The 23350-nt window shown below is 44.2% G+C and overlaps 1 protein-coding gene across 1 annotated transcript in view; it reads left to right on the forward strand.

Moving 5' to 3' along the window:
* Window positions 1–23129, forward strand: part of lamb2 (laminin, beta 2 (laminin S)) — a 41879-nt gene extending 18750 nt beyond the window's left edge. The window contains exons 5-34 of the mRNA XM_044038386.1: window positions 579–652; window positions 738–926; window positions 2003–2066; window positions 4840–5042; window positions 5416–5536; window positions 6148–6336; window positions 7295–7474; window positions 7542–7654; window positions 9140–9219; window positions 9297–9432; window positions 9514–9672; window positions 10329–10589; window positions 11075–11267; window positions 11888–12031; window positions 12725–12956; window positions 13687–13856; window positions 15713–15937; window positions 17052–17269; window positions 17338–17434; window positions 18127–18308; window positions 18398–18588; window positions 18764–18948; window positions 19041–19282; window positions 19484–19687; window positions 20607–20751; window positions 20838–21045; window positions 21269–21410; window positions 21513–21689; window positions 21781–21940; window positions 22767–23129. Of these exons, the coding sequence (XP_043894321.1) occupies window positions 579–652; window positions 738–926; window positions 2003–2066; window positions 4840–5042; window positions 5416–5536; window positions 6148–6336; window positions 7295–7474; window positions 7542–7654; window positions 9140–9219; window positions 9297–9432; window positions 9514–9672; window positions 10329–10589; window positions 11075–11267; window positions 11888–12031; window positions 12725–12956; window positions 13687–13856; window positions 15713–15937; window positions 17052–17269; window positions 17338–17434; window positions 18127–18308; window positions 18398–18588; window positions 18764–18948; window positions 19041–19282; window positions 19484–19687; window positions 20607–20751; window positions 20838–21045; window positions 21269–21410; window positions 21513–21689; window positions 21781–21940; window positions 22767–22903 (5021 nt within the window). The 3' untranslated portion in view covers window positions 22904–23129. The remainder of the gene's footprint in view (window positions 1–578; window positions 653–737; window positions 927–2002; window positions 2067–4839; window positions 5043–5415; window positions 5537–6147; window positions 6337–7294; window positions 7475–7541; window positions 7655–9139; window positions 9220–9296; window positions 9433–9513; window positions 9673–10328; window positions 10590–11074; window positions 11268–11887; window positions 12032–12724; window positions 12957–13686; window positions 13857–15712; window positions 15938–17051; window positions 17270–17337; window positions 17435–18126; window positions 18309–18397; window positions 18589–18763; window positions 18949–19040; window positions 19283–19483; window positions 19688–20606; window positions 20752–20837; window positions 21046–21268; window positions 21411–21512; window positions 21690–21780; window positions 21941–22766) is intronic.
* The last annotated feature ends 221 nt before the right edge of the window (window positions 23130–23350 follow it).

Below are 23350 nucleotides of genomic sequence, written 5' to 3' on the forward strand. Positions count from 1 at the left end.
CAGGTTGTATCACATACAGGGACATCAATTATTGTTAGTATTGTTATTTTTTGTTTCTACCAGAACCAACATCTCAAGACTTTTGTGGCTCATTGCAATTTAGTTTTCTGGTTTTCTTGGGAGGTTTGACCTCTGCATCACCTTTTTTAAAGGGGCCGTCTAAATGGGTACTACGGTAAAATTAAATGGCTAGACGCTGGCTCAGTTCCGATCTCACAGCCTTGTGCACCAATACCAATGTTTACATCTTATAAACTACTAAACTGTTGGCAGCATAACCAGCCATTTTAAAAGGATAATACTCCAGCTCTGTAAACAGTATTCTGATCCATTTGAAGACAGAATAAAGACTATTACTGCGTTTTATTTACATTTGTACAGTCCCATATTAGCATTCAAAGGTTTAAAATCTTCTGATCTCTGATGCAGTTATATGGGGACCCAAAAAAACCCCATCTGCGGGTCCCAACCCAGTGTTTGCCTGCAGATGTCAGTCATGGAGGCACGTTTCCTTTTACTCATAAGTTGTGGAATAAAGTTGTCGGCTTTGTCTAAATTAAACAAAGTGTCTCTTTTAGGAAAGTCTGAAGTCTTCATCCAGTTGGATCTGGAAGCAGAGTTTCATTTCACCCACTTGATTATGACCTTCAAGGTAAGAACATTAACAATATAAAACCATGTGATTCACAAGCATCTCCAGAGAGTCTGTTGTGATGTGACGCGTTCTTACGTTGCAGACTTTCCGTCCCGCGGCCATGCTGATCGAGCGCTCGTCAGACTTCGGTCGCACCTGGCAGATTTACCGCTACTTTTCCCACGACTGCGCGACCACGTTCCCCGGAATCTCCCAGGGTCCTTTGCGTAACATTAACGACGTCGTCTGTGAGACACGTTATTCTGATATTGAGCCGTCAACAGAGGGGGAGGTGAGTGATTCATTTGAGGAATAACACAAAAGCACAAAGTTGTTTTTCACTCGCGATTTCACTGTGTTTCACTTATATAGACTCTGAAGTTCTGTTTTAATAAATAAAATACAAATGTGTCACACTGTGTCTTTTAAAAATAAGTTGATTTTCATGTGAAATAAAGGTATTTTGGGACAAAAGAAAAGTAACAGCTAATTTTATGGCCATAAAATGAATTTATTTTTCCACTGTTAGTGGAAAAATAAAGTTCTTTGAATTTGAGTTTGAATTATATTTACTGACCCCCTGCAGCGTCATTCATCTTGAAACATGGCTGCCACTCAGGACACAAGGAAGAACAGATTCAGCCACTTCTAAAAAGTCTCACATAATAAAACCTACACCTACTTAAGTCTATGATATCTTAAGAATATATCTGCTGCTTTATCTTAACATTAGACAACCTTTTTTCACTGGAAAACGAAGTTTGTCTTGCTTCATAAACTGCTCACTTTCCTGCACCAAAGTCCATGGAGAAAATCACAGATTTTCCATCAAGGCACACAGGAGCTTTTCATCCACTGCTGCCTCCATTTGTAAGTTCACATGTGTTATTTTTGAGACTTCAGTGTTTAAATCTGTCATTTAGATTTACCTGTGTGACACAAAAACACAAACTAATGCGTCACAGCGAGCTAAAAATGCAGATTTTCTCAATGGACTTTGGTGCTGGAGAAACTTAATTTTCCGGTCATGCAGCAAACATATTCTTAAACTATCATAGTGTCAAGCAGGCATATGTTTTATTAAGTGAGCCCTTTGTTAGTAAGTGATTAAAACATGAAAATCATTCTTTTTTAGCCACGTTTTAAGCTAGTTCATGGTGCAATGTGCTTCAGGACCTCCATAAAACCACACTTTAAACACCTGATGTATCACTTAAAGGCCATTCTTCAACAGATTCTGCATTTAAAATCATTTTAAAGCAAAATAGAACTAAAAACAGTTCAAAGATTCAAAACTGCTGATAAAGCTGAATTACATTTTTCAGGCTAATGTGTGTGTGTGTGTGTAATATGTTCTCCTTGGCTTAGGTGATCTACAGAGTGTTGGATCCATCCATCAGGATCGAGGATCCGTACAGCCCGAGCATCCAGAGTGAGTCACACTAACAAACTGGTTCCTGCTGCCAACAACGTCCACAACACACTGATGATAAGTCAGAACCTCAGAACCTCTGACAGCAGTGATTGATCAAATGTTGTCACACATATTGTGGCTTAAACCAAGCTATAATGTGCTGTGTCACAAAAACCATCGAACGTGTTTGTTTTCATGGTTTTTACTCGTACATTTGTCACCTCACATCAAACCGTACACAGTGAGCTCTTGTTATCCGGCCGTGACACATGGTTATGGACTGTAACAGCTCGTCTCTCTGGGGTGTGAAACATGGCCCTGCTGTGTGGAAGTCATGGAGAGAGATGTGAAAAGCAGCTGTTTCTCTCCCACACAGCCTCGCTGTCCTGGTCTTCATGTTTAGACTGGCAGGACATTAGAGATTTTCCCAGAAACCCAAGCTCTGTTCTCTCTATGCAGCAGCAGCAGCAGCAGCAGCAGCAGCAGCAGCAGCAGAGGTTGACTTGTTCTCGATGTAAATGACCCCGTCATGTCGACGTCTGACTCTTTTCACAGCTGAACCATCAGCGTTTACGCTCTCGGCTGTTGTAAGGACAATGAATCACCTCCACGTTTTGCTTGTGTACAATGTTTTGCTCTGAATTGAAGCATTTCCTAAATAACACCAATCATGACCCTGACGCTGACCTTTACCATCTACAAGGGAAAGCATTTGTCCTTCACTGTGTTTCGGGGGGTAAAATGGATGGTTTAGTTTGGATTAACATACAAATTTGAATGATTTAACAACGTCACATAAGCGTGACTTTCTGCCTCCATGGTTTCTGTTACACTTCCAACGACTCACAGCTGATCAACTGTGTCCTGCAGCAGTGTTTTCATTAACCATTCCTCCAAATACTCCTTTATATGGTTAGACAATGCAAATGTAAAAATGTCAGATTCCCTGTAAGACTCTGCTGCATTCAAACCACGCACAACCCTCTCTCAGTGTAGAAAGTTAAGTTAAGTTAATTAAGTTAAGTTTTTGTCTCTGTGGCCTTCCTGAAGAAGCACAAAGCTCAAGTAAAGCTTCAATTCCACACCACTATGACTAAAAACACATAAAGACACACCCATGAAAATGTTCAAGAGAAGATTCTACTATTAAAAATAAACATGTTTTTATTTTTGAATGCGTGCTCGGCCAATAGAAGGCAAAGCAAACCAAGTTCTCCCCAAACAATTGCCGGACTAAAGCCATGTTCCCACCAAGTGCAATGGTTCAGTTCCATTGTTCCATTCTTTGGTACCCTTCCCTGTGGACACCAGAGTAAAATAGTATGTTTGGCGTAAATACCACATGGAAGAGGCAAATGTCCGCCGTCTATTTTCTCAACAGAAAAACAGCCACAACAGAGCTACAGGATGTCTTGGATGTTTGTTGTTGTTGTTGCACCTGAACCTGAACTCACAGCTGATACCAGTGACTTTACAGAAGCTCTGTAGAAAACATGGGACGATAGCAACTTTACTTTCTTTCTGGGGTCATAGACGTTTACATTTCAGTGATTACTCAGAAGTCCACAGGGGACAATAGAGGTTCTTGGAGCTTTAAGTCAAAGCCTGAAATCCCCCCCAAAAACTTCCCCCAGGGTCCCGACCCAGTTATAGCGAATGACGGCAATTTTGGTCTCATATCTTCATGATCCCTCGAGGATGAATCCTAATGGCTTATGAAGAAAGCTCTTTTTATTCATATTCAGTCATTATGAACTAAAACAGCCCTCTACCTCTGACTTGGCTCACTGTATATGTTCATCTAGAAAGGAGTGGTCACACATACGCATGGTTCCAGGCCTTGGCCTGTTGAAAGCTGCTTTTAGGCTGCAGCAGTTGGTGCTAACTGATATGGAGGCCTGTTTTCCAGTCTACTATTACGACATGAGGAGGAACAGACAGTGGCACAGTGTAGTGGAGCTGCGGGGATTAGCGCTCGTCTGTTAGAGTGAGATCATGTTACTGCAGATAAGGTCAGCGGCGTACAGGATCAAAAATACATTCTTCCATGAACCATTTCATTCATCTTTATGTGACTCTGCAGAAAGTTGTATTCAATGTTCTGTTTGTCACTTTATGTCAGTGTTAGACAGCGTTTCTGTGTGTGAACCACTTTACTCTCCAACACCAAAGTCAGTATGTTTAGCTCACAGGAGCACAGGAGCTGCTGCTCTACTGTCTTTTTGTTTGTGTCACTAAGATAAAGCCAAAGTAAGCCAAACTTCACAAACTTACATTTCCTGTATGAAAATGCTCCTTAATGTTGAGATAATGTGGGAAACATTCTTAAAATACTGTAAACTCAAGTAGGTGTCGATTTTATTTCGTGAGCTTTTTGTTAAGTGGCTAAAATGTGATTTTCTTCACTAAAAACCCTGAACTATCTCCTCTCTGAAGTCTCTGTGGGCACTTGAAGCGCACATAGTTCCTGTGTGATTGCTACTGTAGAACAGCTGGACTGTAACAGCAGATTAACAAGGTGATAAGACAGACACGTCTGTCTGAAAGGAAATCATCCTTCTCCTCCAAACCATTTGGGAGGCTGAAGCAGGCCGGATGTGAGAAGAACCAAGTCAGCAACACATTCCATTAATGTCAGTCACTGTCAGGTTTTAGATCTTCTGGGAATTTGCTTGAAATTGACAAAGGTGATTGAGGCGGCGGAAGAAGTTTATGAAGATCCAGAAAGCTCCCATTACTCTACATCCTGTTCCTCCTCCACTTATTATGGTCATGTCTTCTTTTCTATCAGACCAGCTGAAGATCACCAACATCAGAGTGAACTTCACCAAACTCCACACACTGGGAGACAACCTGCTGGACCCCAGGGCAGAAATAAAGGAGAAGTATTACTACGCCATCTACGAGCTCGTCATACGCGGGAACTGCTTCTGCTACGGCCACGCGTCGGAGTGCGCGCCCATCGACGGCATCAAGGACGATATAGAAGGAATGGTGAGTCTTAAACATTTCCATCATAGACGACTTCTTACTTTGGACACTGACTCAGAACTAACAGCACTGAGGCTGAACAAGCTGTGGAAGTTTTACCGGCGTTTCATAGCGTCGACACTCCTCTGGTACTGGATGATGTTCTGTAGCTTTGTTTTCAACAAAGTCAAATGAACAGACACACACTTTGGTGGCATCTTCACATGTAACCTAACAAATGTTTCCTTGTTCCTCAAAGTAAGAAAAAGTGAACATGATACCTGTGAAGATACCCAGAAGACATGTGATCTTTCACAGTTGTTTCTGCTGAATATAAGGTCTACAGTATATACTGCAGCTTTTCTACAACTTCCTCTCCATGTGGTCTCTTTTTAAGGTTCACGGCAGGTGTGTGTGCAACCATCACACCAAGGGTTTGAACTGTGAGCAGTGCGATGACTTCCACAATGACCTGCCATGGAAACCTGCAGAGGGACGCAACACCAACGCCTGCAAGAGTGAGTACACACTGTGAGATAGTGAGATATATTATCTCACTGTACATAGTAAAGCAGAAATCTTAACAGTACAATAGATAGAAAAGATGTGCGGCCATCTGCCTAGACAGGTTGGGGTGAAAGGAAAAATGGGGGACAGAGGAGATGTGGGGGAGAGAAAGGGAGCGAGAGAAGTTATAGGTAACAGTTCTGTGTTTATAGCACTACAGTGTCATTGTCACTGTGTTTTAGAGCAATTTTGGGAGTTTAAAGCATGTTTTTGTTTTTTTTTCTTTCAATAATTGCAAAAATAAATTAAATCAACCAAATATTTTTCTTCCTTTTGTTGTCCGTTCCTGCCTCACTGCAACAGAAGGACGGCAAAGTTTCCACAATATTTTTTAATGGAAAAACAAATATCTCACTAATACATATCCATTCTATGTAAATACAGTTGCTTTAGCCCTTTTACTGTCAGCACACACACCATGTCTCTGTGGAGAGTATTATTCAATCAATGGAATTATCAAAGAGGTTGAAGTCATGATGAATCATAGGGATAATGTTGCAGACTGAAAATGTTGCTGCGTATTTAGGAAATGTAGTAAAAGCTATTGTATTCTGTGTTGCAGAGTGTAACTGTAACAGCCACTCAAACCAGTGTCACTTCGACATGGCGGTGTTCTTGTCCACGGGGAACGTCAGCGGCGGCGTGTGTGACAACTGTCAGCACAACACCGTCGGCCGCAGCTGTGACACGTGCAAACCTTTCTACTACAAAGATCCTTTCAAGGACATCAGAGACCCGCGAGTCTGCGTCGGTGAGTCTGACCTGTTGCCTTGTTGCATGAGTTATTATTATTCTCTGTGTTTTCTTTTAATAATAGATTCATTTTGCATCATGTTTTTATTGTTGTTCCATTTCAACACAACAGTTTAGCTTGTGTTCACTGGACGGCCCCCTCCTGACCAGACTAGGTGGTCCGTGGCCCCCAGGTCATTTAAATTTGAAACCCCTGATTTACTTGATCCGACCACTGTGGTTTATTTTGAGTTGTTGTGGAGGAGAAGCAGAACTTCCACCGTGGACGGCTTCAGTCGTCTGTGTGGCGTTTAGTGTCCTGTTGTAAGTAGTAAATCCCAGTTCTAAACAGAGACACTACGTCAATCACTTCTAAAATTCTACTTAATATCACTTATTTTCACTTGTTATTTATGTATTATTTAATCTTTACTCTGTATTTCCATTTGAATTCACATTAGATTTCCCAAAACTTCACTGCAAGCACAGCAAGCTCATTTGACGAGACGGAACCTGACAATCGTTTCTGAATTTCTTTTTAAACTAATGTTTGATGTACTGAGGTCATTGGACACATTTTTAATCAACTACTGTCCCCAAATGATTACAAACTAATCCAGTGACCTCAGTACATCAGAAATCAGTCAAAATGCTCAGATTTTCTGCCTGTTTTCACTTTGATGGTTCATTTTTTTAATGAGTTCATTTTAATCTTCTGTTTTAATTTTATTTAAACGCCTCCATCCTCTCCACCTCTCTTCCTTCTGGACACAAGAAACTGATTTGTCTTTGCTGTATGAACAGTCAATATTCTCACTTTCTTCATTGCACTGTTTTTCTTACACTTTATCATCATCACAACAACAAGTTGAGTTGTCCTAAATGTCCTTTATGTCCCTTTGAGGGACGATAAAGCTCTAAAGTGAACTCATTAGAGAAGAATGACAACAGTGTCCTCTGAACCGTCTGTCCTACAGCGTGTGACTGCGACCCGGACGGTTCTCTGAACGGGGGCATTTGCGACAGCCACACGGAGCCTTCCCTCGGCATGATGGGAGGTCAGTGCCGCTGCAAAGCCAACGTCGAGGGTCCGCGTTGTGACAAGTGTAAAACGGGCTTCTTCGGCCTGAGTGCCGAGAATCCTCAGGGCTGCCAGCGTGAGTACACGAGTGTTTGTCCCTCTGAGTGAGGACGCTGAGCTGAACCTGTCCCCGCTCTCTGCAGCGTGCTGGTGCGACAACAGAGGAACCGTGACAGGAAGCTCCCAGTGTGACCCGGTCAGCGGAGACTGTTTCTGCAAACGTCTCGTTACTGGACGCAGCTGTGACAAGTGTCTGGTGAGACATCGCTGCACATTTGTCTTTCTTTGTCTTACGCTCTGCATGAAGGCTCGCACCTTTCCCAAAATTGTCCCGTGAATCCTGACGGTATCAGGATATCCCCACACACACACACACACACACACACAGATGTTATTACTCTTATTGTTCATGTACAAAGTCAACATCAACCGCTCCAATGAGATGAAAAGAATCTTTGCGATGACTGAGATTCTCCAGATGATGTCACCATAGTGTTATACTAGATTATAATCTAGCACAGGCCGCTATATAATCGCTATATAACCGCTATATAACCCGGGTATAGTCTGGCCTAGGCCGCTTTAACTCCAGAGTATAAATTAGCCTAGGCCAGACTATACCTCTCCTGTGTAAATTGCTTTTGATTATATACACAAGAATGATTTCATTGTTTAACATTTTATTGGGGTTTCATCTGCGTCACTTAATTTAAGTGAGAAAGATAACTGACTTAAATCTTGAAATAAGTTAAGAAACTCTGGCCTGGGCCAAACTATACCCGGGTCAGTTGTGGTCTGTTACCCCGGGACACCCCGGTCAGCCGGCTGATGATGGCGGCAGTTGATGCCGCGGCGCGGTAATTGGTGCTTGGTGTGAAGGCAGCATTAGTCATGTGATATTGAAGCATGTGAGACTCGTTGCTCTGGCCGTATGTGATGCCTCCTCCTCCTCCTCCTCACTCTGGTTGAGCTAACAGCTATGCTAACACATGAGTCAGCAGATTTGTTTGTTACTTTGCCTTCGATGGATTTAAAACCCAAAATACTTTAGTTTATAGATACTTCAAATACTTCATAGTTCATGCGATGTTTAGCTTGTGCAAAGCGGATCGAACGGTGCTCACACTGCCCTCTGCTGGACCATGTAGCCATTACTTAAGCTAACAAAGGTTAAAGTTTTGAATGAACGTATCAAATCCCATTTTTCGTGCTTCACATATTCTATATTTCTCTGCTGTTTATCTTCCAGCGTCTCTGCTGAGCAGCCTGAAATGTCAGCTGCTGATCGTCTTGTGTTCTAATTCAACCTCTTGTCTGACTCTGACTCAGCCCCAGAATAGTGTAAGGCAGGAATGTGAGCCAGAGCTCTGGGTCTAAATTTAGCGGCGGGGATTTAAAGCTTGTCCGGTTGGTGTGGCTTTACGGCCTAAAATGGTCAGGGAGCTGGACTCGGTCCGAAAGTGGATCCTAACCATGTGAAGCCTCATTTTAGACGCAATAATGTCAACAATGGAAATAAAGTTCTAGTTCTGGTGATGAGTGATGTCATCAAAGCCTATATTTGAAATGAAGTGAAGGGACTGAATGTTGTTTTATTGGATTAGAGAACTGGACATGATGTTTATGACTCACGCTCATTTATGCAGCTGTGGAAGTTCCTCCTCAGGCTAGAGACTAACACTGTGTGATGCATCACGTCTGTCTGGAGCTAACTGTCTGTCTCTCTCTGTCATCTCTCCAGCCAGAACACTGGGCTCTGAGCCACGACCTGAACGGATGCAGAGGCTGCGAGTGTGACGTCGGAGGAGCGCTGGACAACCAGTGAGTGGCGCTGTTCTGTAACTGCAGCGCCGCACAACGATCTGTAAACTGTTTAACGGGATTTTTCGTCTCCGCAGGTGCTCCATGGAGAGCGGTCAGTGTCGCTGCCGCACTCACATGACGGGACGTCAGTGTACGCAGGTGGAGTCTGGATATTTCTTCATGGCTCTGGATCACCTCCTGTATGAGGCCGAGTTGGCCAAAATGGGACAGGTGAGACAACTGGAGTGTATTTGGAGAGATTCGTTGGCTCCAGAAGGGAAATAGAACTCAATATACTTCATATTTTTAAAGGGCTGTACCCTGGAAACCAGGGAGCATCAGCCGGGTCGTCCTGCCTCCTGGACGGGCTTTGGGTTTTCCCGGGTGCCTGTGGGCGGAACCCTGGAGTTCCACATCACTGACGTCCCTTACTCCATGGAATATGACCTCCTTATTCGCTACGAATCACAGGTTTGTGAATGATGTAAAGAGAGAGTTTTAAAGACTTTTTTTTACTTGTATCTATGTTGGTATGTGATGATTTAGAGATGCTGACAGACACATTAAAGCCTCACTGTTTCCTGCACAGACAAAGATCTGCTGACGAGTCACATCAACAAGAACAATAATTTGCCTGTAAATCATGTACATTTTCTGTGTGTTTATTATTTTTCAAAGCATATTTCCATCCACACAGTGATTCCTTTCCTAAGATGAAGGCTCAGAAACATCAGGAAAAACTGCCTGTTTAAGTCTATGTCATCTTAAGAATGTTTTCGCTGCTTTATCTCACCTGAAGTATGTAAATCACTCACTCTGCCACACCAAAGCCCATAGAGAAAATCAGTGTGTTTAGCTCATGCGGACACTAGAGTTGCTGGACTAAAACAACGACGATGACAAAAGAAAAGAAGAAATGTAATGTAATTGTGGTCACTTTGGTAAATTTGAATGAATGTTTTCCAGCGGTGAAAGTCACAAAATGGTAAATTTGAACTTACTAACGGAGACAGCAGTGGCTAAACAACTGCTGTGTTGCCGTGATATGAAATCGTTGATTTTCTCAATGGAGTTTGGTGCGGGAGACGTGGTACAGCATCAGCTCCTGAACCTTTTAATACACTCAGATGCCGCGAGACTGGGAGGATGTGAGAATAACGGTGATCCGTCCTGGACCGATTCCGACCAGCAGCCCGTGTGGAAACACCATCCCAGACGATGACAGACTCACCGTGTCCTTGCCAGCTGGAGCCAGGTCTGTGGTCACTCCTCAGCCCGTGTGTCTGGAGAGAGGCGTGACGTACACCGTCCGCCTCGAGTTCAGGCGCTACCAGGACGCCAACAGCATCATCAACGGAGCCGCCGACGCTATCGTCCTCATGGACTCGGTGAGATTCAAACACCAACAAACACCTGCCTTATAAAGAAATTCTTATTTTTGCTATCCTCAAAACGGGCCACACGGTGATGTAGTGGTTAGCACTCTCGCCTTGCAGCGAGAAGACCCGGGTTCGAGCCCCGGTTGGAACAAGGGCCTTTCTGCATGGAGTTTGCATGTTCTCCCCGTGTGCGTGGGTTCTCTCCGGGTTCTCCGGCTTCCTCCCACAGTCCAAAAACATGCAATGTGGGGATTAGGTGAATTGGACACTCTAAATTGACCGTGAGAGTGAATGGTTGTTTGTCTCTATCTTTGTGTGGCCCTGCGATGGACTGGCGAACTGTAGGTGAAGGTGTACCCCGCCTATCGCCCGATGTAGCTGAGATTGGCACAGCACCCCCCGCGACCCTCTGGTGGAGGATAAAGCGGTTAGATGATGACTGACTGACTGGCTATCCTCAAAACACCAACATCCGGCCTCCTCTTCTTCTCCAGATCGCCTTGATGCCGCGTCATTCCTCCATGGAGATGTTCAGCGCCGGCGACGCGGCCTCGAGCGTACGGAAGCAGACGTACGAGCGTTACCGCTGTCACGAGGGGGCGAAGAGTGTGACCCGTCCACAGATGAGCGACACCTGTGCCAAACTCATCACCAGCATGTCGGCCATCATCAACGACGGCGCTCTGCGTGAGTGGGCGGTCTTTGTCTTCACTGACATTCGTCGTACAAAGATACGTAGACAGATATGTAGATAGTTACGTAGACAGATACTTAGATTAGACAGATACGTATGTAGATGGGCAGAGATGCTTATACAGACTAGTGTTGCATGATTTTCTATTGCAATATGATTCCCGATGTCAGAGGGAACGGTCATTTTTATATCATTGTTCTCATGTTCATTCAAAAAGCATATTTAAAGTGATTACTGTGTGATATTTGTGCAGCTCTGATCAAGATCGAGACAATAATTCATCTAAAATGATATTTTGACACATTTTGGCTTTAAAACTTCTTGCGAACATTTTGATTCATTGTAATACAGACACATGTGTAAACATGCACACTTACACGTACATACAACGATGGATAAGTAGATACTTAGATTTGAAGACAGTCACTCAGATATTTAGGTAGATGTGGAGGTTTGTACATGTTCATAGATCGTAGATCATGTAGCTGATCCGTAGATAGACTCGTAGATTTGTCAACAGATAAGCAGAATGACACTTCTAGATGTGTACACAGGCAGATAAATGTGTCAAACTCACTGAACGTCCAGTCTGTGTCCGTCTGTCCTCGTCCAGCTTGTAATTGCGACCCTCAGGGATCCGTCAGCTCTCTGTGTGATGCCCGAGGCGGCCAGTGTCGCTGCAGGCCCAATGTGATCGGCCGGCGATGTGACCAGTGTGCTCCAGGAACTTATGGCTTTGGACCCTCCGGCTGCGTCGGTGAGAAACTTAGTCTTTGTTGGGTTTTTCCAGGATTCTCTTCTGCACTTAAAGTAACGTAACTACAATGATTTACCACATCAGCTGATCAGCTGCAGACCTGTACATGCTGCTGGCGCCCTCTGCTGTCTGTTAAATGGCATTTGGTCTTTCATGATGGTTTCCAGTGTGGTCTTCTGCTGCTGTAGACCATCTTCTGCTTTGTGTTGCATGTTCAGAAATGATCTTCTTCGTATCTTTTTTGAAAGCGCGTTACTAGAGTTAGTGTTTCTATCATTTCGCTCCAGTCTGGTCGTTCTCCTGTGACCTCAGGCATCATCGGGCATTTTCACTCAGAGAACTTCTGCTCACTGGATATTTTCTCTCTTTTCGGATCATTCTCTGTAACACAAGAGATGCCTGTGGGTGAAGATCCCAGTAGATCAGCTTTATCGGTTAAAGTCACTTAAATCAGTCAGAGACCAGGTTCTTACAGACGGGTCCTTCCCGGGACGTCAGCAAATCAATTTACAGACGTTTTAGAACTTTTCACTCCAAAAACAAGACATTTGTTTCATTTATAGATCATACTGGTTTATGGATGTTAGACGTAACAGAAATGACAGTAAAAGTTCAGAAACATGAACACTTATAAAATGGTTGAACGTGGTCGTTTCCTTCCGTCTCCTCCTCTGTGTCCGTGCGTCTGTCCAGCCTGCAGTTGCAGCTCGGAGGGCTCCGTGACGCGACTCTGCGACAAGTTCAGCGGTCAGTGCCAGTGTCGCCCGGGGGCGTTCGGTCAGCGCTGCGACGGTTGCCAGGCGGGTCACTGGGGTTTCCCCAGCTGTCGCCCGTGCCAGTGTAACGGACACGCAGACCAGTGCGACCAGAGGAGCGGCGTCTGCGTCAGCTGTCGGGACAACACCGGAGGAGACAAGTGTGACAGGTGGTTCTCCTGTTTGGAGTCAGGTCATGTTATCATTATTGAATCAGACAAAATACAGGCTCAACAAAGACTGGAGAACCTCTGCTGAAGGAAATGTTCAAAGAACTACAATATACTACACTTATCCATAAAAAAACTTATTTTTTTATTTTAGGGAGACTGAGGACGTCACATCACCTGACACCTGCTCAAATCATTTCATTTAACTATAGGTTATCACACCTGTGGTGCTGTCTTTAGTACATTAAAAGAAATGCATCACATGACCTGCCACTAACAGCTGTGTGAGTGCACAAAAGTTTACCCTTGACTGTTGAACTGTGTGAAATACCTATAACTAGAAAGATGTTTCTTCTTTCTTTGATTAAATGTTCAAAAACGCTAAGAAGTAATGGTTTACCAAACCTAATGAACGACGTTAATATCCTAATCAAATTTTTATAAAGGAAGGAAAGGAAATCAACAACAATCAGAGAATGTGTTTTTTAATACTTTTTTTAAAAATGGTGATTTTATTTTATTTTATTTATTTAGTTTTATTTTATTTTTATTTTTATTTTTTTATTTATTTTATTTGTTGTCTCCCGATCCTTTTAACTGAACCTGAAGCAATAGAATAAAGTGCTAGTTATACTCTGTTATCAACCACATATACTGTAGATAGTTTCACTGCAGAAAAACTTTTAAAATCGTTTTCCTGTATTAACTCTTTTCACTGTCGTCTCTGTAGGTGTGCCAACGGTTACTATGGCAACCCAGTTCTGGGCAGACCCTCCAGTGGTCAGTGTCGCCCGTGCCCCTGTCCGGACGGGCCCAACAGTGGACGCCACTTTGCTGCGTCCTGTTACCAGGACAACCGCAACCGACAGATAGTCTGCAACTGTAACCAGGGCTACACAGGTAAATGGACAAAATGGCCGTCACTGCTGCGGGTTCACAGTGTTTTGAACAGTTTATTTTCATAAACGTGAAGTGAAATAAGGTAAGAACGATGTCTCTCAGCGGGTCCTTGTCAATGGTAACTGTGTTGTTTGTTATTTCCCCTCCTCCCCCCTGTATTACTTGCACAGGGATTGTTAAACGCTCCGGGGTGACCATTTTTAAGCGTGAGTAATGATGATGATGATGATGATGATGATGTTTGACATCCTCTCTGTCCTCCCATCACATTAACCATCCAGACCATGCATGGCCTCAGCACTCACCCTGTGTGAGACCTGGCTCAGTTTTTCAAAAATGTTCCTCCTGTAACTCGACAAATAATCGCCACTTACGTCACAATGACATCACAATGACATCACAGTGACATCACAGCAGGGCTGAGTGACACGGTCCTAAAGTTGAACTAACCTGCCACTATTGTAGGGCTGCAGCAATTCATGATCTATTTTGCAAATAGACAGTTTGAGTGTTGTTTGTTTTATTCTTTAGCTTCTTAAATGTGAATGTGAAAATAATGCTAAATTTTTCTAATATACAGTATGATAATTATATATATATATATATATACATAAACATATGTTAATAATGTTACACAGAGTGGAGCTTTAAAAATAGCTTTTTAGCCAATTTTTATGAAGAAATTGCTTAGTTTATAAAATTTGGTATATTCCATCAATATTCACAGGTGTTGTGAAAGCAGAGGTATTTTTATTTATCCTCTGGATTCCTCTGGATCAGAACAGAACAGAAACATGTCAGAGTTTGATCAAAATAGACAAGCTAAACCACGTTAGCATGTGAAGAAGCTACGCTAAAGGCCCATAAAGCATCTTTACCTGAACAAAACTCAAGCTGCAGTTGATTTATTTTCTGTCTACGACCAAATGTCGTTAAAAGCAGTTATTGAAGTAAAAACAATCACCACTTTGAACAGACGTGAACAGAAATCACGTCTTATCTTTGCTGTTTGCCATCATAACTCATGCTAGCAGCTAACGTAAACACAGAAGTTTAACTCCACAAACCAATAATTCTGACCTCTTCAATCATCTTCTAATATTTATGACTTGTTTAGAAACAAATCTCAGAATTTACTTTACATTTTTATTTTGATAATCAATTAAGGGGTTTCAGATTTTTCTGCTTCTTAAATGTGAATATTTTCTTTGCTCCATAAAACAAAGAAATCATTCAAACTGAATCATTTTGGTTTGTGCACCTTTAAACTCACCTTTATGTGTCTGAATAATTTGTGGGAAACTACGGTAGCCCTTGCATGCTAGAAAAGATGTCGTCCTTCTTCAATAGCATAAAAAAACGTCAAAAAAGGAAACGCACTCTGTGGCTTGGCTGCTGTAAAAACACGGCGGCACAAGATTACGGCCCCCGTGAAGCACCGCCTCTCCCTTAAGTCCACGTAAAAGGCTTTTTTGAAGGGATTATGCATTTATACAAACATACTTGTGTAGTTTATCCAATTACTGACAGTAATTTCACTTAAATGTTACTCACTGGACCTCCAATTGTGGTGCACATTATTTTTGTTACTGAATCACAAGATTCTTCTTCTTTTTCTTTAAAGAGATTGTGTCACATTTATTCTGATGATGCAGAGGAGCTGGTTTTGGTTTGACTCGCTGACTCTGGGTCAGCGTCTGGCTCCTGTTTGGATTAGAGCTTTAACATCTTCACACTGACGGGTCAGCGGTAGTGAAATACCCAGTTAGATTAACAGATTAACATTCATTTGTCTCTTATCAACACACCGTTCACCCTGTTTCTCTGTTTTCTGCTCTCTGTCGTAATCAACACAGGCGCTCGGTGTGATGAATGTGCCCCGGGTTACTACGGTAACCCCTCGCAGCCCGGAGGCCGCTGTCAGCCGTGCCAGTGCAACAACAACATCGACATGTCGGACGTGGACGCATGCGACAAGAGGACAGGAGAGTGCAGGAAGTGTCTCTACAGCACGGAGGGATCGGCCTGCGCCATCTGCAGAAGCGGATATTTTGGGGACGCTTCGCGACGCAACTGCAGGAGTGAGTAACGCTGAAGGTCCAGGGGTGAAGAATGAGTGACATCTAGTGGTCAGACTGAAGATCGTAACAACTCTCTTTTCCCAAATCCCAACCATCAGCGTTCTTTGTTTGTGAGTTAAACTTACGCTTCACAATCAGGCTATGGTGAGTTTGTTAAAGCCTTAAAGTAGGGGCCACAAACTCCTAGTGTGGTCAGGAGGGGGCCAGGGGCCGCTCAAACGAAAGAAGTCCAACAGTTTGGGAAAAATCAACTGTTTAGTATCGGAGCATAGTTAGAAATTAAAATGATATACTGATAAAAATAACCATCTCAATGTAAAAGTGTTTTATTTCTAAGGCCATTCCCTAAAATACACATTTCTCTGATATACAGTTTTCTAAACATACTTATGTTAATTATGTTACACACTGTTCTCCTAAATGTTACACGGTGTAGCTTTAAAAATAGCTACAGTTGTGTGCAAAAGTGTTGGCCCCCTTCCTGATTTATATTAAATGTTTCAGATCATCAAACAAATTTAAATATTAGTCAAAGACAACACAAGTGAACACAACGTGTTTTTTAAATGAAGTTTTTTATTATTAAGGGAGGGAAAAAAAATCTAAACCTTCGTGATTCTGTGTGAAAACGTGTTTGCTCATTTAAAATTGTTGCCCATGGAAAATGTTCCAAAAAATGTGACTAGCCACAGTGACCTGATGATTTTACAAGGGGGGCAATTACTTTTTCACATGGGGCCACTTGTGTTAACTTGTGTTGTCTTTGTCTAATATTTAAATTTGTTTGATAATCTGAAACATGTTAGTGTGACAAACATGCACAAACATAAGAAATCAGGAAGGGGGCAAACACTTTTGCACACAACTGTATTTAGCCACATTTTATGGAAAAAAAAAACTTAGTTTATGAAATAAAAAGCTATCAAAAATTGTGAATAACTGCTTTTAATTGCTGGGGTTGTGGAAGCAGAAGTGTTTTTATTTCTCCTCTTAAACACCTGCATTACAGGTGAAGTGAATGTAAAGTAAATGTACTTGTACTTATGATGATGCTTTGGCTCACAAAGTCGTTGTTTCATCATGAAAGTGATGTTTTTGCCTCCTTTGACTCCAGAGTGCACGTGTAACTTCCTGGGCACTGAGCGCAGTCAGTGCGTGGAGCGCACAGACTGCGTGTGTCAGCGCGCCACAGGCCAGTGTCAGTGTCTGCCCGACGTCGTGGGTCTGACGTGTGACCACTGCGCCCCCAACTATTGGAACCTGGCCAGCGGGAAAGGCTGCGAGTCGTGCGGCTGCGACCCCAACAACTCTGTCACCTCCTCGTGTAACGAGGTATGAAAGACTGGAAACAACTTCACCACTTTTTCAAACACGTCTTTAACGACATACTTTCATCGCAGTTCACCGGTCAGTGTCAGTGTCGTGACGGCTTCGGAGGGAAGACGTGTACAGACTGTCAGGAGAACTACTGGGGAGACCCCAGGACACAGTGCAGAGGTGAGGACGCGTTTGCTCAGGCAGGAACGCAGGCGGTAACGCGAGAAAAAGACGAACGCCGTGACAGTACATTTAGTTTCAGTCCAGAGAAGGATAACAAAAGAAAGCAACAAAAGACAGTCACGTCAGTAAAGACTTTCTCCAGATCTTCTTTGAGGTAAAAATATATATAATAGCCTTTTAACTCCAGGAAGTGTCTTTATTGTTGTTTTCCTTGTTACAAACAGTAGATTGTCACATCATTCAAGTTTTTTACGTGAATTCAAAATAAGACAAAAGCAAAAAACTCTCCATGAAAATTCATTTAAAGTCCTGGAAGTCAATCAGGAGTCATAACAAGGATGAGTTTACCCTGGTTTCAGTCTAACTGTTGTTATAACATAACATATAACATATAACATTTGTTATCCTGTTTGGATTCAGCTGCTGTCCTGGCCTCTGATCGGGGAGACATCAGTCTTCTAATGTGCTTCTAATGTGGTCAGATTAATCGCGTGAACCAAGCTTTCAGCTCTATTTTTTCAATCAACATATTAGTCATGGAAAATAACGCGCTACACAAACTACAGATGCAAAATGAAATAAAATAAAGTCCTTATTATGCTCAGAACAGCAGCACACAGTGAAATCTGAACCTCTACTTTTCATGAATAACTCAGTCGTCATGTTGTTGTCTTTGTTGCCTCCTGCAGCGTGTGACTGTGACTGGCGTGGCATCGAGACGTCTCAGTGCAACCGCATGACCGGCCACTGCGTCTGCCAGCAGGGGGTGTCGGGCGTGCGCTGCGATCAGTGCGCCAGAGGCTTCTCAGGCCAGTTCCCGCACTGTGAGCCCTGCCACAAGTGCTTCGGGGACTGGGATCGCATCGTGCAGGTGAGGTTCTCACACCACAGTCCCCAGTTAGAGCAACACGTGAAAAACTAACCGCAATCCTCGGGTTCTTGTCTTTGCCGCGTCTCCAGGACCTGGCGGTGCGTACCAAGGCTCTGGCGGACCGTGCCCATGAGATTCAGACCACTGGGCTCACGGGGGCCTACGAGAAGGCCTTCAGAGACCTGGAAGACAAACTGGCAAAGGCTCAGGGGATCGTCAACGCACGCAATGCCACCGCTGCAGCCGTCACCACCCTCATGGAGCTCATTGAAGATCTGAGGTACAGTTACGTCAAACAGACTAAATACAGTAAATGTGTTAAAACGATGATGTTCAGAGATGACACAACGGTACTGGACGGAAAACCGTTTCCAGCAATTGCAAATGTATTTAATTTGTGCAATAAACCTTGTATTATTGTCGTTTACGTTCCACAACCGCTGCTTGTGCCATAGATCACAGATCAGTGAAACCACCGACACTCTGAACCGTCTGGAAGGAGATTTAACCAGCGTACAGGACAGCAACTCTGAGGTGAGCAAAGAGCTGAGTTCTCTGGAGAGAGAAGCCAAAGAAGTCAACCTCACCTCAGAGCAGCTCCACCATCAACTGGATATCCTGAAAAACTCCAACTTCTTAGGTGAGAAAAGAGGAGGAACCTCCTCATAGTCTAGTTGTTTCCTTCCAGTCCTTATCTTGCTTTGTTAAATGTCACCTTCTCTTCGCCTGCAGGTGCGTACGACAGCATCCGCGGCTCCTACAACAAGTCCCGGGACGCCGAGCGACGCGCCAACGTGTCGACAACCACCCGGCCCAGCACCATCAGTCAGTCTGCAGACACGCGCCGCCGCACCGAGCGCCTCATCGCCGCCAAGAAGGACGACTTCAACCGGAAAAATGCAGCCAACAAGCGCTCACTGGGAGACCTGAGCACCAGAGTACAGGGCCTGAACCTGAAGAAGATCAACGAGAAGGTTTGAGCTCCTTCTGTGGACTTTGTAGAAGCTGATTTATTAGACCAAAACTGCAGAGACAGACAAGATTACTGATCCCAGAGAGGGGTTCCCCTCCTGTTTCTGATGTTTTAAGCACATTTCCTGTCGTTCTAAATGTGGGATCAAATATTTAAGTGTAGTCTGTGACGGTGAAGGAGTGAAGTGTCTTTGTCCCCACAGGTGTGTGGCGCCCCGGGAGATGCTCCCTGTGCGGAAAGCCCGTGTGGAGGTGCTGGTTGCCGCGACGACGAGGGAAACCGTCACTGCGGAGGCCTGAACTGTAACGGTGCGGTGGCGGTCGCTGACAACGCTCAGGAGAAAGCCAAATTCGTGGAGAAGGAGCTGAACAAAGTGATGGGAGAAGTGCAGGGACTCTTTCTCAAGGTGTGCGATACAGACACATGCTTCTTAACAACCACTCACTTTGTGTTGCATGATGGGATTGCTTGACGTCTTAGGGGGCGGCCCATGGCCTAGTGGAAAAGGGAACTTGACTCCCATTTATACTCATTGATTGGGTTAGTTGGACACTTTTAAGCCGTGTTTTCCACCGAGTGGAACAGTTCATGTCATCATCGTTTGTCGCCATTGATGTCGTCATCGTTTGTCACTGTTAGTCATCGTTTGTCATCGTTCACCATCGTTCGCCATCGTTCGTCATCGTTCGTCTTCATTCTTCACTGTTTGTCGCTGTTGTTCGTCATCGTTCGTCACCATTTGTCATCGATGTCGTCATCGTTTGTCACTGTTCGTCATCATTCGTCTTCATTCGTCGGCGTTCTTCACTGTTTGTCGCCATCGTTCATCATCGATCGTCAGCGTTCGCCGTCATCGTTCGCCATCGTTCGTCACCATTTGTCATCGATGTCGTCATCGTTTTTCACTGTTCGTCATCATTCGTCTTCATTTGTCGGCGTTTGTCACTGTTTGTCGCAATCGTTCGTTGTCCGCCATCGCCAGCGCGTTTATCATTCGGCATCGCATCATTCACGCCGTTTCACTGTCGCACGTCGCATTGTCGTCGTCGTCATCGTTCGTCCTCATTCGTCATCGTTTGTCGTCATTGTTTGTTGTCATTGTTTGTCGTCATTGTTTGTCGTCATCGTTCATCATTGTTCATCGTCATCGTTAATCAGTAATTGACCTTGACCCCAGCCACAGGGGCCACAACCAGTGTACTCCTCGTGTTGGTCCCCAACTACGTATAAAATGGGAGGGTTGTGTGAAAAAGCCGGTGATCTGTTGATCCGTAGACAAAAGAAAGACAAACATACTACCCTTCTGTCCTGTGGGTTTTCTTCAGGTGGCAGAGGCCAAGACTAAGGCAGAGGAGGCCAAAGGTAAAGCCCAAGCAGCGCTGGACAAAGCCACGGCCACCAAAAACAAAGTGGAGCGCTCCAACGACGACCTGAGAGACCTGATCAAACAGATCAAAGACTTCCTCACTCGTGAGATTCCAATAAGTGTTTTTTTCTTCCTACAATCACAAACTTGAGCTCTTAGTTTCCTCACGTCCTCCTTCTTTGCCTCACAGAGGAGGGAGCAGACCCGGACAGCATCGAGGCGGTGGCCAACCAGGTTCTGGAACTCTCCATCCCCGCTTCGCCGCTCCAGATCAGACACCTGGCCGACGAAATCAAGGACCGCGTCCGCAGCCTGTCCAACGTGGACGCCATCCTGGCAAAGACGCAGGACGACGTCCGCAAGGCGGAGCAACTGCTGCTGGATGCCAAGAGAGCGAGGTCAGTGAAAGTTTGCAGTGTGTAACATTTGGGAGGGTTTGTGATCAAAAGGTTTCATTTAGTACTCGTGAACATGTTTATGGGTATGTTTAAAAAACAAATTCAGCTTCTGTAGCTTTAGAGCACTTTCAGCTCGGGTTGTGCTAACAGGATATACGATAAGATCTCTTTTGGTCTTTGTTTATTGTCCCTAAGTTGTTGTTGTTGTTGTTGTTGTTATCAGACATCGTGCTGAGGGAGTAAAGACCACAGCAGAGACGGTGAAACAGGCCTTGGTGGACGCTAAGACTGCACAGACGTCGGCAGAGAAAGCCATCGCGAGTGCCAAAGTTGATATTGACCTGACTGAGACCCGACTGGCACAGGTGAGCTGTTTAAAAGTCCGAAAATCACTCGATAAAACTTGTTACTACTGTATTTGGGAACCTGCCGCTGTGCTCATGGTTGTGTGTGTGGTGTCTCCTTAGATCGAGTCAGAGACGTCCAACAGTGAGAAGAACCTGGACGATGCCATGAGCCGCCTGGGCGCCCTGGGACAGGACATCAACACTTTGAAGACCAAACGTGCCAACAACAGCATGGCGGCGGCCCTCGCTGAAGAGACGGCCACCATGGCACGAGACAGGGCCAACGAAGCCAAGCAGGTGTGTGTGTGTGTGTGTGTGTGTCTGCCTCATTAACCGTGTAAACAGCCATTATAAAGAATCAAACACGTCCTCCCGTCTCCACGTCCAGATCCTGGACGGTCAGCTGACAGACAAATACCACGAGGTGCAGCAGCGAGTGGACACCAAGGCCAAGGCCGTGCACGACGCCAAGATAAGAGCCGAGAACCTCCGAGACGAAGCCAAGGAGCTGCTGAGAGACGCTCAGAGCAAACTGCGCAGACTAGCAGGTGACTGACACGCCAGGACCAGACGTCCTCATGGACACCAAAACCTCGTCCTAATGAAGCAGAACCTCATTTCTGAGGAGCTGCATAGGTTTAGGGCTAAGTTTTGAATTGTTGTTAGGTTAAGATTTGGGTTAAGTGGTAATGGTTTGGGATAAGGCTTTGGCTTAGGCTGAGTCAGTGAGAGTCCTTAATGGGATAGGGGTGTGTGTGTGTGTGTGTGTACTTGTATTTATATGAGGTACAAAAAAATGGCTTTTAGGGTTAGAATTGGGTTTAGATTAGGTTTAGGTAAAGGGTTAAGGTAAGGCACGTAGTTGTGATGGTTAAGGGTAAGGGGTTAGGTAATCCATTATGTTAATGATGTGTCCTCACTAAGATATAAAAACAAGTTTGTGAATGTATTTGTTGCCTCTTTAGGACCTTGTCAGGACCAGGAGTCCTCATGGAGACCAAAACCTGGTCCTAATGAGGCAGAACCTCATTTCTGAGGTTAAGTTTAGGGTTAGGCATAACCTGGTTCCGGGGTGAGACGATTAACCGATGAACATCTCAACATTTTTTATTATTTAACCCGGAATAAAAGTCATTGAGATTAAAAATGAGTGTCCCAGCTAAGACAGGCAGCAGATACAACTCAATACTCACCAAAGTCCACCAAAAGTCCTTGAATCTGATGTCAACCAAGAAGTGAGAACCCTGAACCACAATCCAGAACAGACATAAATGTTGCTGCAACAAGATTTGAAATATAAAATCATTTAATATGATTTTTTTAAATAACAAGTGTAACGTCTAACCGCCTCCCTCACGTCCCGTGTTTCCACAGACCTGGAAAAGAACTACGAGGAGAACCAGCGGCGGCTGGAGGGTAAAGCTCGTCAGCTGGACGGTTTAGAGGACAAGATGAAAGCCATCCTCCACGACATCAACAAACAGATCCAGATCTACAACACGTGCCAGTAACTCACCACCGCTCCATCGTGTACAGAGACGGGTCCATCGTTGCGTCACTGCCGTCAAACTTCAGATTTAAAAATACTTACATGAAATATACACAGATGAAGACGTGCGTGAATCAGTTATTTTCACACATAAAATAATCAGTGAAAATCTTCATTTTGAGGAATAAATTGAGATTAAGTTTTAGTTAGTTTAGTTTTTTTTTATTAATCCCCTTAGGGAAAGTATTCCTCTGCATTTTGACCCATCCTAGAATTAGGAGCAGTGGGCTGCCACACTGAGTGGCGCCCGGGGAGCATTGGGGGGATGGGTACCTTGCTCAGGGGTACCCCAGCCCTTTTTTGGCCGGGTGGGGATTTGAACCGGCGACCTTCTGGTTACAAGTCAAGTTCCCTTTCCACTTGGCCACAGAATTCTGAGATTAATGTCAGAATCCTGAGATTAATGTCC

The sequence above is a fragment of the Solea senegalensis genome, linkage group LG11, assembly GCF_019176455.1.
Source record: "Solea senegalensis isolate Sse05_10M linkage group LG11, IFAPA_SoseM_1, whole genome shotgun sequence".
Taxonomy (NCBI): Eukaryota; Metazoa; Chordata; class Actinopteri; order Pleuronectiformes; family Soleidae; genus Solea; species Solea senegalensis.